Consider the following 12,097-nt stretch of genomic DNA (forward strand, 5'->3'; position numbering starts at 1 on the left):
TAGTTAAGTAATAATGTCAAACAGAAATTCTGTGCCCAGGGTCAGATGACCTGGCACAGGCTCGTGGAACAACCGGAGTATAATTTTTGAGAGTGTGTGCTTTGATTTATTTTTTCTAGTTAAATTTTATTTTATTCTTAAGATTTTATTTATTTGACAGAGAGAGCACAAGCGGGGGAGCAGCAGGCAGAAAGGAGAGGGAGAAGCAGGCTCCTTGCAGAGCAGGGAGCCCAATGTAGGGCTCGATCCCCAGGACCCTGGGATCATGACCCCAGCTGAAGGCAGACACTCAGCTTAACAGTCTGAGCCACCCAGGTGCCCTCTTTTTTTTTAATTTTAATGTTACTATGTATTACTAAATGCCTTAGTTTTGTTTTTCCTGATTCTGAACATATATACTAGGTATTCTTTTTGTTTCTTTCTTCCTTTGGTCAACACTGGGTTTAAAGATTCATGGACGTACTTGCATATAGCTACACGTTATTCTTTTTCATTGCTGTATAATATTCCATTTAATGCTTACTACGTTTTATTGATTCTGGTGTTGGATTTGGGACTGCTTCCACATGCTCTGGATGTCTGCCTACATTATTTCTTGGGGTTCCCGTGGAGTGGAATTGCTGGGTCTTCGAGTTTATGATCCTTCACCTTATTGGATAATGGTGATCTATTTTTCAAGTGGGTACCGATTTCCCCTCCAGCCAGCAGTGATGAGTTCCCATTGCTCTGCCTCCTTACTTAGACTTGCTCACTCTAGCCGTTTTGATTGTGTGTAGTGGTATCTTAACTGTGGTTTTAACCTGCGTTGATTTCTCTGATGACTAATGACGGTGAACACAGATTCACATTTGTTCTAAAAACAAAATACTGTTAGTCTGTAGTAGGGAGCAGTATTGCATGGTAGTTGAGAAGTAAGGATGTGATGTGAGAGCTGGATTCTGCTAACTCCACCCGTTACCTGGTTTCCCCATCTAGAAAACTCGAGGGGATGGAGAAGGGGGCATGATAGTGAAACACAGTCGTAGGGCTGGCTGAGAAGAGGAAATGAGTAATCCATGTAAGGACATACAATCGGCCCTCGGAGAGTGGGAGACGTTAAAAAAAAATTATTAAAAAAAATAGACTGTGGCTGGTGAGTTGATGATTCCATGCAGAGCCTGTGTTCCCTTGTGGCCTGTGATGTAGAGTCATGTGAGAGCGCCGTGCGGTGTCAGACCTCTGTTTTCCACCACAATCAGGAACAGGGGTTCAGAAAACAGAATGTGGGCTAGCAGAGAAAACGGGGTTCTATATTTAGCCATGGAATGGACCCTCCACTGGTCACCCCCGAGTCCTAGCCTCTCAACTCATGTGCACTTGGATCTTCTGGGCATAGAGCAGGGTGCTTGGGGGCCCATAACAGTTAATTAGTTTTTAAAAGATTTACTTATTTGAGAGAGACAGAGCGAGAGAGAGAGAGTTGGGGGGAAGGGCAGAGGGAGAGAAGATTTCAAGCAGATTCCATGCTGAACACAGAGCCCGACAGGGGGCTTGATCCAATGACCCATGAGATCATGACCTGACCCAAAACCAAGAGTGGGACGCTTAACCGACTGAGCCACCCCGTTGCCTGTGACAGTTCTTAAGCTGAGGCCCTAGGTGACAGCTCTGTGTTTATGGTGACCCCCATTCGGGGCTCTTGGAAGATCAAACTCTGCCGACTGTGGAACAGGGACGAGCCAGACCCCTTGAGTCTGGAAAATGTTTCTTTCCCTTTCGGATAGGCTAACTCCCTTTAGCGTGCCTCTTGGCTTCTCATGCCATTTGGTAGGCTGGCAAAGACAGAACACAGTTTTCTCATATGCTGGGGAAGGGAGGGAGAGGATGTGGAGAGTGGTGGCGTCTTCTCCCAGTGGGCCCAGGCAGAGGGGCTGCACCTAACTTTCCCTGACACGCTGCCTCGTCTCCCCTCAAAGTTAGGGTGACCTTGGGGTCATCACCCCCATTCAAGTGAGAGGTGCACCACTCACATTTATGCCCAAACCGAAGCCGTGAAGTGGGGTGAGGGGTGGCCTTGGGCACGGGGCCCCCCTACTCCGCACCTGCCCCTGGGCGCAGGCCTGTCCCCCGTGACTCTGTCCCTGTGTCACCAGCCTCGGCCCTTCCTGAGTAATGAAAGCTCTGTTTTGGGAAGTCATTGAAATTCTGAGCACATGTCCGTCTTCTGTAAAGCGGGAACGAAAGTATACCTGCCCGGGGTGGAGGGGGAATTATCACCAGGGCCAGGGGAGATGATGGCGGAAAGAGCCTTCAAGCGCTCTGTGTGAGTCACCAAGCAAATGGGAAGGTTCTTGATATTAATAGTAACAGGTGGTGTGTGTACATCGGTGGTGATGGGCAGGGTTCTGCTATGTTTAGGCTGCCACGACTCCATCCACCTGGGGCAGCTGGCCCTAATTTAGAAATATTTATCCTGGGTAGTGGTTTTCTAAGCACCAAGAGCGATTCTAGCAGCTGCTCATGGAACCGCATGCATGTCCATACTTGCTCTCAGCTCTAGAGTCTGGTTCGGTTGCTGGACCTGGTCTGGAGCCTCAGGACCTCCTGGGAACAGCTGGTGCAATTTACAGATCAAGAAACTGAGGCCCAGAGCAGTAGGGACTCTCCCAGGGTCACATGAGTAAGCAAAAAGCTGATGACCTTCCAGGGATGAGGTGTGGGAGGGGCACCACTCTCGTGCTGAGGGACTGAGTGTGTAGGACACTGACTGGGAGTAGCTCTAGGCGTTGGCTTCTGAGTACGGCAGAGGAGCTGGGATGGACGTACCCTCCCCCAGGGCTCTCTATTACCCCTTCACACCCAGAGAAGGCGGCTGCCATGCAGGGAAGCTGGACCCCCAGCATTAGGGAACAGCTGTCCCCCCAGTGCAGGCCTTTGTCTGCTTCTACGCATGTGCTCTCCCTCCGCTGGTCACTGGCTCCCGGGGTCAGGTCTCTTTTCTTCCACAGAAAGTAAACACAGGAAGCTCACCCTTCTAACCCCTAGGACAAAAGTCGGAAGGGCAGTTGCCTTGTGAGCCTCAAGACCTCAGGAGGGGTGGCCTCTCTCCTTGTCACCCCCCCCCCCCCCAGCCAGTGGACAGGAGTCACTGAGGGAATGGGGCTCGGGGACACTCGGCTTTGGCTCTTGTCTTCAGAATGTTAGAGCAAAGCACTGGCCTTATGTCTGAAAACTTCACTCCTGGGTGCCCTTCTGAGCAGGAGTTGAGGGAGCCTGTCGGTTTTTAGTCTAGCCAGGGCTGGCTGCTTTCCCCTAAGTAATACGGTCAGCCCATAATACCCTCAACCCATCTCACCATTTGGGGGTGAGTCCCTGCTCTGTCTGGCTCGAAGAGAAGGTGCAGGGAAAGGAGGGGCTCGTCGGGACCCAGACTCCTAGGTGAGGTGTTGCCCCGCCCTGCCCGTCCTCGCAGCTGGGCCTCCCAGCCGGGCCGGTAGTGAGCCATAGATGCTGTGCCCTGTTCTTCTCGGCCACACCTCTAGACCTTTAGCCCGGCTACTAAACGTAAGCCCTGCCTGGCCAAGTGTCAATTCTTGCCCTCCTGGCAAAGCGAATGCCACTGAGTGGGAGAGAAGGGAGCAGAGCCAGTGGGAGAGGATGGCCAAGAGGGACTGCCCTGGGCCGGGACAGCTCCCATCAGGCCTTGGGGCCCAGAGTCACTGGTTCCTTCTGCTCCGGAGAACAGGGCAGGGTTTGCTCTCCTCCCTCGTTTGGCTTGTCAGTGCCTTTGTTTCCTTCTTGTCGGTTAGACAGGGACTGTCATATATCCCCCTCCCAGGTGCCAACAGGCTAAAATGGGCCTGGGAGGTAGAACCCAGCACAGTGCCTGGCACCCAGCAGGGACCAGTGAGCGGGCATTCTTGTCGTCCTCCGGCAACACCAGAGGTGGGCTCCGATGTCCTATTTTACAGAGGTGGCAAGTGAGGCCCAGCAAGGTTAAGTAGCCACAGGAATCTGGTCCGGTCTGCCTGTAGCCCTTGGGGAGTCTCTCCTCTCCTGGGAGATCTTAAGTGGCCACAGGAAAGGAGCTTTGGTTGGTTTCCTGTTAGTCTTTTACCCAGTGCTCTCTGCCACTGCAGATAAAATACCACGAGGAGTTTGAGAAGAGCCGCATGGCCCCCAGCGGCGGCGAGGGCATGGAATCTGAGCGCCGAGACACCCAGGAGCAGCAGCAGCCGCCCCACCACATCCCAGCCAGCGCCCCGGGTGAGCGAGGCCTGTGTAGGCAGAGGGCCTGAGACCAGGCCACCTGTGGGATGGGGAGAAGGTTGGCGAGAATCCCTCTGCACACACACACACACACACACACACACCCTCTCACAAACCCTCAGGCCCCCTCTCAGCGGGGCAATGAGCACCAGGGTCAGGGTCCGTGTCAGGTACCAGCGTGTTGGCAGAGGTACAGCCCCTATTGAAGAGTATGCAACACCAGCAGATGTACATGTGCAGACAGATGAGCCTTTGAGAAGTGGGGGCTGAGCAAGGTTGTGGGGGGTGGAAATGCATGATAGGGGCTTCCTGGGGGAAGGAAGGGGGCTGCAGGAGGGATTGGGTTTCTGAGCCTCGTCTCTCCCACCTTGCAGTTTACCAGCAGCCCCAGCAGCAGCCGGTGGCACAGTCCTATGGTGGCTACAAGGAGCCTGCTGCCCCAGTCTCCATACCACGCAGCGCCCCAGGCGGGGGCGGGGTAAGTAGTTGTGGCCAAGTGGGAGAGATCCTGGAGCTGGGAGGTGGGATGGGGGTCAGAAGTCTGGGGAAGCCAGAGGTGGATGGGCCCAGGGAAGGCCTTCGTGGCCACAGCTCCTAGATTCTCCTTAGAAACCCAACCTGGAGGCCTGGCTTCCCCTGATCTTTGACCCCAGCTCCTTTTGCCCTCTGCAGGTGATAGAGACCTGTGTGGTCAATGCACCGAGCCCTGGGCTGGGTTTGGGGCCCAGCGCTCCAGCTCTGGGTGTACATTGCACAAGTCACCTCCCCTGCTCAGTTTCCTGCCTCCTGCTCCCCACTCCTCATGAGGATGACCCCCAAGCCCGACCACATCATTTAGATCTCAGTCCTGCCTCCAAGGGGTCCTCCTAAACCCCCAATGTCAGATGGGTCTCCCCTGACACATCTGTCACTTCCCACCACTGATTCTCTTCAGAGCACTTTTGGCAACTCAGAATGTTCTGTTTGTTAACTTGTGTCTGCATCCCCTGCTGGGTTTGCAGCTCTGTGCGGGCAGGGCTGCGTCCTCTTGGTTCAGTGGCTCTGAACCAGGCGCAGAGCCGGCGCTCAGCGACTCTGCCAAGTCAGTGATGAGCAAAATAGGAACTGGGGCAGGACCAGGCTTACTGTCCTTAGAGTTGAAGCCCCTGGTCTGTAAGTCCTGCCACCTGTCCCACTTACGGGGCTGCTGGGTCTCCCAGCCTGTTCAGCTCCTCTGTGCTCGGTTCCTGGGAATCGGAAGTAGTTCATGGAGGAAGAAGTAGGAGACACAATACTTAGAGAAGTAAAATAGTCTGAGATACCCGTCCTCCTGGAGCCTCATGCCCTGGACAAAAGGGGGTAAACAAGGGAGTGTCCATGCCCTGGGGCTGCTGGGCAGGACTGAGAAGTCATCTGTAGGATAAGATTCCAGATAGACCAGCCAGTCCTTCAAATGCTCGCTAAACCTGTTTTGGACACGAGGGGTTTGGCACTGAATAAAAGACCACCTTCCTGCCGTCTTGGAGCTTATATTTCAGTCGGGGACAAATAAGGAGGCAATAAATAAGTAGGTATTTAATGTAAGGTCGGATAGTGGCACTGCTGGGAAGAAAAAGCAGGACGTTGGGAGGGAGAGTCCCAAAGTCCTCAGTAAGATGAGAGAGTCAGTGGTTTAGGGAGAGCAGCAACTGCAAAGGCCCTGGGGCCAGCAGGAAGGCCAAGGCAATTTGAGGGGAAAAAGGTAGGAGATAAGGTCAGATCATGCAGGGACTTGTAGGCCACAGGAAGGCCTTTGTGATTGGTGAGCTATGCAGAGTGACGAGTTTTGATTTCTGTTTTTAAGGGCTCACGGGTGGCTCTTGAGAAGTGGCAGCAGAAGGTTGAGGGCGGAAGCAGGGAGACTAGGGAGGAGGCTGTCGCGGGATGCAGGCGGAGCTGGCGGCAATTCAGTCCAAGAGATAGAGGCGGAATTGGTGATAAGAGACCAAGGTCACTTCTTCGTGGGGCAGGGTGTGACCTCTTATCCCACACACAGCCTTCAGGGCTGATGGAGCTATTTTCTGTGGCTTGAAAGATAGTTTGCAATTTGGTGCTGGCTGGCTGGGTCCATAGAGCGAGCATAGGACTCTAGATCTCCGGGTCTACATTAGGTGTAGAGATCGTGTAAAAATAAAATCTTTAAAAAAAGAAAAATCTGGTGCTGAAGGAGGTGGGACACCATTGAAGGACTTAAAGCCGGGGAGTCACATGATCAGGTCTGCAGTTTGGAAAGATCACCCTGAGATCACAGTGGATGAACAGATCAGAGGCCAGAAACAGAAGTGCTGAGCAGGGGTCCCAGCGGAGTGGAGCAGTAGGGGCAAATCTGGGAGAACCCCGAGGGGCCCCTCCAGTCCTGGGCTCATCGGTACATAGATCCCAGGGCCTGGGCGGGGGACCATGAAGGCGGAGCTGAGCTCTGGAGTCAAGGCCATGTAAAGGGCAGCAAGGACGTTAGAATCTTATCCACCTCCAGGAGGTGGGGTGCAGGTGCTTTACCAGGCCAGGGGCTTAAGCTTAGGATTTTGGCTGAGGTTGGAGGGTGGGTGGGACCTCTTGTGGCCCCTGGAGATTCTTCTTCCCAGAAGAGGTCTTTAAAACACGACCAAGTCCTGTGTTCACTGGACCTGTTGCATTCCTATTGCAAGAGGTGGGCAGAGCTGTGGCAGTCTTGGTCCCTGTCCTGGGCCTGGCTCTTCGGAGGTGCCGGATAAGGTGGAAAGGGTCATGGGCCTCAGACAGAGAGACCCGGGGGTGAGAAAATTCACAGCGGAACCTTCCTGGTCTCCCAGCCCCGAGTTCTCTAGAGCCTGGGCCCTGTAGGGTTAGAAGGAAGGGCCGGGCCCCAGGCTGACCGCATCCCCACTCTTGCAGAAGCGGTACCGCGCTGTGTATGACTACAGCGCCGCAGACGAGGACGAGGTCTCCTTCCAGGACGGGGACACCATCGTCAACGTGCAGCAGATCGATGATGGCTGGATGTACGGGACCGTGGAGCGCACTGGTGACACGGGGATGCTGCCGGCCAACTACGTGGAGGCCATCTGAGCCCCGGCCCCCCCCCCCCCCCCGCCCATCTTCAGTGCATTCCACCGCATCGCATCTGTCCTGGGCGGACCTGTCCACCCTTCAGTGTCTGTTTTTTTTTTTAACTCTGCGACAGCTTGTTTATTCCCACCCTCCTCCAGCTTCTTTTGCCAACTGAAGCCTTGTTCTGCCACTTTCGCGGGCTCTTCTCTGGCAGGTTTTTCCCTTGACCAACTTCTTGGTTTTCTCTCTGGATGGAACAGGTGTGGACCTCTCTGGGGGAGGCTGAGGCCTGGGGAGCTGGTCTGGAATTGCAGACCCATTGGCTCCCAGGCCTCTGCCTTCTCTCTTTTCTGCACCCCCCCGACCCCAGACCTTCCTGCCCTCCTCATACCCCAACTTTCCAGGACTCCCAGGGGAGGGGCTCCGTACATTCCAAGATGGGACCCCACCACCCGTGTCCCTGGGATGGGCTTTGCCTCTGCTTCTCAAGGACGGGGCTGCCAGCCCTCTGAGGGGGCCCCTCCCCACCCTCTCCCACTCTCAAGGACCACAGAGGAGGGAAGCATTCCTGCTTCGGGGTTCATTCATCCCTCCCTGCATGTGTTCCTTCTCACACTGTGATTTCGCTCTCCTGCCCACGCACAGGGGCGTGGGCGAGGAGCTCCCTAGGAAGCATGGCTTGGGTCAAGTGCTCACCTTTCTTACTTTTAGGGACAGCTGCAGGAAGGGGGGACGCGGGCTGTTCTCTCCCACAGCCCTTTTCCTTCCTCCTCCCCCCAGTCCCCAGGCGCCCTGACTGGCTCCTGCACGGCGAGCCAGCCCCCCTGAGCTCTGGGTTAGGTGGGTCCTACCCCCTCCTCCCCATGGGAAGATGTCTCAGGCCTCCCCACAGCCGCCTATCCTCGGCCCAAAGCCAAGTGGACTGGAACTGTGCAAAGCCACAGAACCTTCCTGCCTCTCCAGGACTCTGCCTGTGGGGGAAGGAGCGTTTCTGTATCTGTGGCAGTCAGGGTCCAGGCCCGTGGGAGTCTCTGGGAGGATCCCAGTGGGGGGGAAGTCCCTTGTGGTTTCTTTGGCATGAAAATTCCTCCTTTCTTTCGATTGCCAAACGGCGGAAGCCCACCCGCCTCCTTTCCAGTGTGCTGGGCAGAGGTCAGGGAGGGGGGTAGTTGTGGAGTTGGCCGGGCTGATGTGGGGGCCGGTAGTTTGCTGGGGTGAGGGTGGGGGCAGGCTCCATGACTCTAGGCCTCTCCCCCCATCTCTGTGTCACCCCTACCGGGGGTGCCTTGCTACCCCCCTGCCCTCCCCCTTACTAACCTCAGGCCCCCTTGAAGCAGAAGGAGAAGGTCCCAGGGCTTCAAAACTGGAAGCACAGACCCCGGGATGAGGAAGGGAAAGATGGTGCTATTTCCAAGTCCCTTCTCTCGCTCGTTGGCGGCTGTGACGACCCTTGCTTGGCTTCATTCATCTCTTCTGGGCTCTCTCTACCACCCCCCCCCCTCGCCAGGTCTCCCCGTCCTGTCTTCCCCTCAGGCTCCACAATTGACATCTTTGCCTCCTTGTTCCTTCAGGGGAGGGGGGACCCTACAGGCAAATTTCAGCAGTCAGGTCCTCAGTGCTTGGGGGTTGACGTTGGAATATCTCCCCCAAATTGGAAGAATGAAGAAATGACCATTGGGGGTGGGGAGAGCCCTGCCTGACCCGTCTCTCTCTTTCTCTGGCCCCGGCCGAGGTGAAGGCAGGTGAGGGCCTATGTTGGACGATCTGGGGGATGAGGGAGCCGTCCATTACCTTTCCTCTTGATCTCAAAGCACAACTTGGATTTGGGGACCAAGGTCAGAGATGCGTCCTGTCGTCGGAGGACCTGTGCGGGGAGAGAGGGGAGGAAAGCCTAGAGGAGCAAGAAGCAGCCTGTTCGGCCTTTGCTTCGTTTTTCTCCCACAAGGCAGGCCAGCCACTGGAATCTTGCTGCCAGCTCCCCTGCTCCCCCCGCCCTAAAAATAGGGGACCTTTTCTCGCACACCCCCAGAGGGAAGGACTGTCATACTGGTGCTGAGGGACCCAGGGGCTGCTAAGGCATCCTTGCTCCTTTCCAGAACCATCCATCCCAATAAGAGCACAGAGCCGGTGGCTGGGCCGAGTCCCTGGCCTTTTCGTACAGTTTCCAAAGGTCTTTGGCCAACTTAATCCCAGGAAAGAGGATGCATCAAAGCTAGAATGTGAATATAATTGTAGTGGACCAATAAGAAAATACAAGAAGCCCATTGGTGAGAAAAGTGAATTCTATCACACTGCTTCCTATTTTCTTCCTCATGTCCCTCCAGGGAAAACGACTTTATTGCTTCATTTCTGCCTTTATCCTCTCACATATGCACTTTTGGGCCTTTTTTTTTTTTTTTTTTTAATAGCTGGAAAAAAAAAATACCACCCCACAAACCTGTATTTAAAAACAAACAAATGACCATGTGAAATTTGCCTCTGTCCAAACATTTCATCCGTGTGTGTGTGTGTGTGTGTGTGTGTGTATGTGTGTGTATGTGTGTGAAGCCGTCCGTTCATCTTTTTATATGGGGTGGTTGTCTTTTCTTGGTCTGTTCTGGTCCCCTCCCTCGTGGGCTTGTGCTTGGGATCAACTCTTTCTGGCCTGTTAACGATTCTCAACATTTGACTTGGACCACAAGTGAATCTTTCTCCTGGTGACTCAAATAATAAAAGTATAATTTTTACCTGTGGACTTGGTTTTCTCTCTGGCTCTGAAGTGTTGCTGTGTGTGCGCACACACACGCCAAGTGTTCGGGACCCTAGCCTGGCACCCTCCTGAGAGCCCTGATGCCCCTCGGGGAGAGGATGACTGGTTTGAAAGCTGTCAGCCTGGAGCGGCAGTCGGTTCTGCGATGGGGACTCGGCACCTGCTTCTCGTGCAGAATTCTTCCAGCCAGTCTGCTCTTGGCTGCATCTCTCTGCCCAGCTTGGTGACACTCCCGAAACATCCCTGAGCTGTTAGCTTCCCTCTTCCTGTCTGACTTCCTGAGTTATGCACCTGTCTCCTCACGAGCCAGTGCCCTCCTGGGGCAGGGGATGGATCTAATTCCTCTAAAGCCTCAGGGTTTGTCCTGGGCCAGGCCCATTGCTGCTCAACAAATCTGTGTTGCCCTAACGCAGCAGCTCGGCCTCGGGGCACCGTGCCCTGTGCCGCTGCCTGGCATCTGGGAAGAGCTTGGTGCTGTATGAGGATGGAAATGATGGAGGGACCATCTGGGTGGGATAAGACGGGATGAAGCCATCTTACCAGCCCAAAGCAGCATTCATCAGCGGAGTACCCACCGTCCTGTCCGTCTCACGGATGGGGTTCTGAAGCCCAGGGGGGCTGTGATTTGGTGGAAGTCATACAGCACGTTGCTGGGCCCGAGGTCTCAGGACCCGCAGCCTCACTCCATTCTGCCTTGCCACGGTGGGCCTTGCGCCGCTGCCCTTTGCATCTCACATCTTTGTATCCCCCCCCCCCACTCTGTCCTTTGCTCCAGGTGCCCTGGGTCTGACCCCCCATCAGAAGGCCCCGGTGGCCTCCCTTCTTCTGTTGCGTTGGGAAGGGAACGGTGCTCCACAGCTGCCTTGTGGAGAGGGGCATTTCCCACTGCGGGCTCGGCAGGAGGGCGCTCTGGCTTTGGGAGAGCCAAGGTGGAGTTGGAAGGGGCCCTTCCTGAGCCTTGGTCATGGGGAGAAGGACAGAGGTGGGTCTGCAGGGAGAGGTGTAGGGAGCGTTGGAGGCGGGGGTGGGCTCGTTAAAGACAGGATGGACACCCACTCCCTCCCTGAAAGAGCAGGCCAACTAATATTCCTGAGTTGGCAAATCTGGCCTCCTGTCGGCCTGCCCCCTCTTGTCTGCGGAGCTGCAGTCCTCCCTCCCAGGAGGCTTCATTCACCAGAGCCATCGGAGGGGGCAGTCTGCCCGGAAGGGGCGACCCCACTCTCTGCTCACAGAAAGCTCTGGGCTCTACCTTCTGGGCAGGGGCGGGTGAGAGCAGTTTCGAGACCCCCTTCTAGAAGGGGCCTCAGTTCCCTCAGCAGAGCCTGTGGAAAGGGGTCCCTAATGCCCTCACTCCCCCGACCTCACCCCGGGGGCCTTCAAAACAACTCTTTAGGGTGGAACTGAGGACACCAGGCCTCAGAGATGACACGGGGAGTATTTTTAATTTACTAGGGAATAATTAAGATATAAAAAGACCTAAAAACAACACAAGAGAGAACTGAGTACCCACCACCCAGTTTAAAAAAAATAAAACATTCGTTCCCCTCTCCCCTCAGAAGGCATCACTTGATTCGCCTACCTAGACTCTCTCCCTCCCCGCACAGGGACCGGCCTGGGAGTCGACACCACGCTCTTTGGGTAGAACACTGCGCCGAGCTCTCGGAAAAGGACGCGGACGAGAACAAGAACGCGGGTCAGGACCACAAAGAGACACGGAGTAGCTGGAGGAGAGACTCCGGGGCTCCCACTGTGCACGGAGGGATTTGAGCAGTGTCGGGAGGGCCCAGGGGCATTTCGGACACCAAGGGTGGGCCAGTGCGGGAAAGGGGTGGAGGCGAAAGAGGAATATGGACTCCAGAGTGTGTAAGCCTCCTTTTCCATCTTGGACCACCAACCCCCACCCCCCCCCCCCTTCCAGTGAAATATCAGGCAAGTTCCTGACCGGCTCTGAGCCTCATCTGTACAAGACTTGCAGGGAGGCTGAACTTACAACCAGTGTGCGGTAAAGGAATCCAACCCCAGAGAGGCCAGCTGGGACTCCCACGAGACCCC

General features: G+C 55.2%; 1 protein-coding gene across 1 annotated transcript in view; it reads left to right on the forward strand.

Annotated features, from left to right (window-relative positions):
- LASP1 (LIM and SH3 protein 1) overlaps positions 1-10,028 on the forward strand; it is a 38,026-nt gene extending 27,998 nt beyond the window's left edge. The window contains exons 5-7 of the mRNA XM_080825724.1: positions 4,119-4,245; positions 4,623-4,726; positions 7,141-10,028. Coding sequence (XP_080681850.1) covers positions 4,119-4,245; positions 4,623-4,726; positions 7,141-7,314 — 405 coding nt within the window. The 3' untranslated portion in view covers positions 7,315-10,028. The remainder of the gene's footprint in view (positions 1-4,118; positions 4,246-4,622; positions 4,727-7,140) is intronic.
- The last annotated feature ends 2,069 nt before the right edge of the window (positions 10,029-12,097 follow it).

Source organism: Martes martes (genome assembly GCF_963455335.1).
Source record: "Martes martes genome assembly, chromosome: 16".
NCBI classification, from domain to species: Eukaryota; Metazoa; Chordata; class Mammalia; order Carnivora; family Mustelidae; genus Martes; species Martes martes.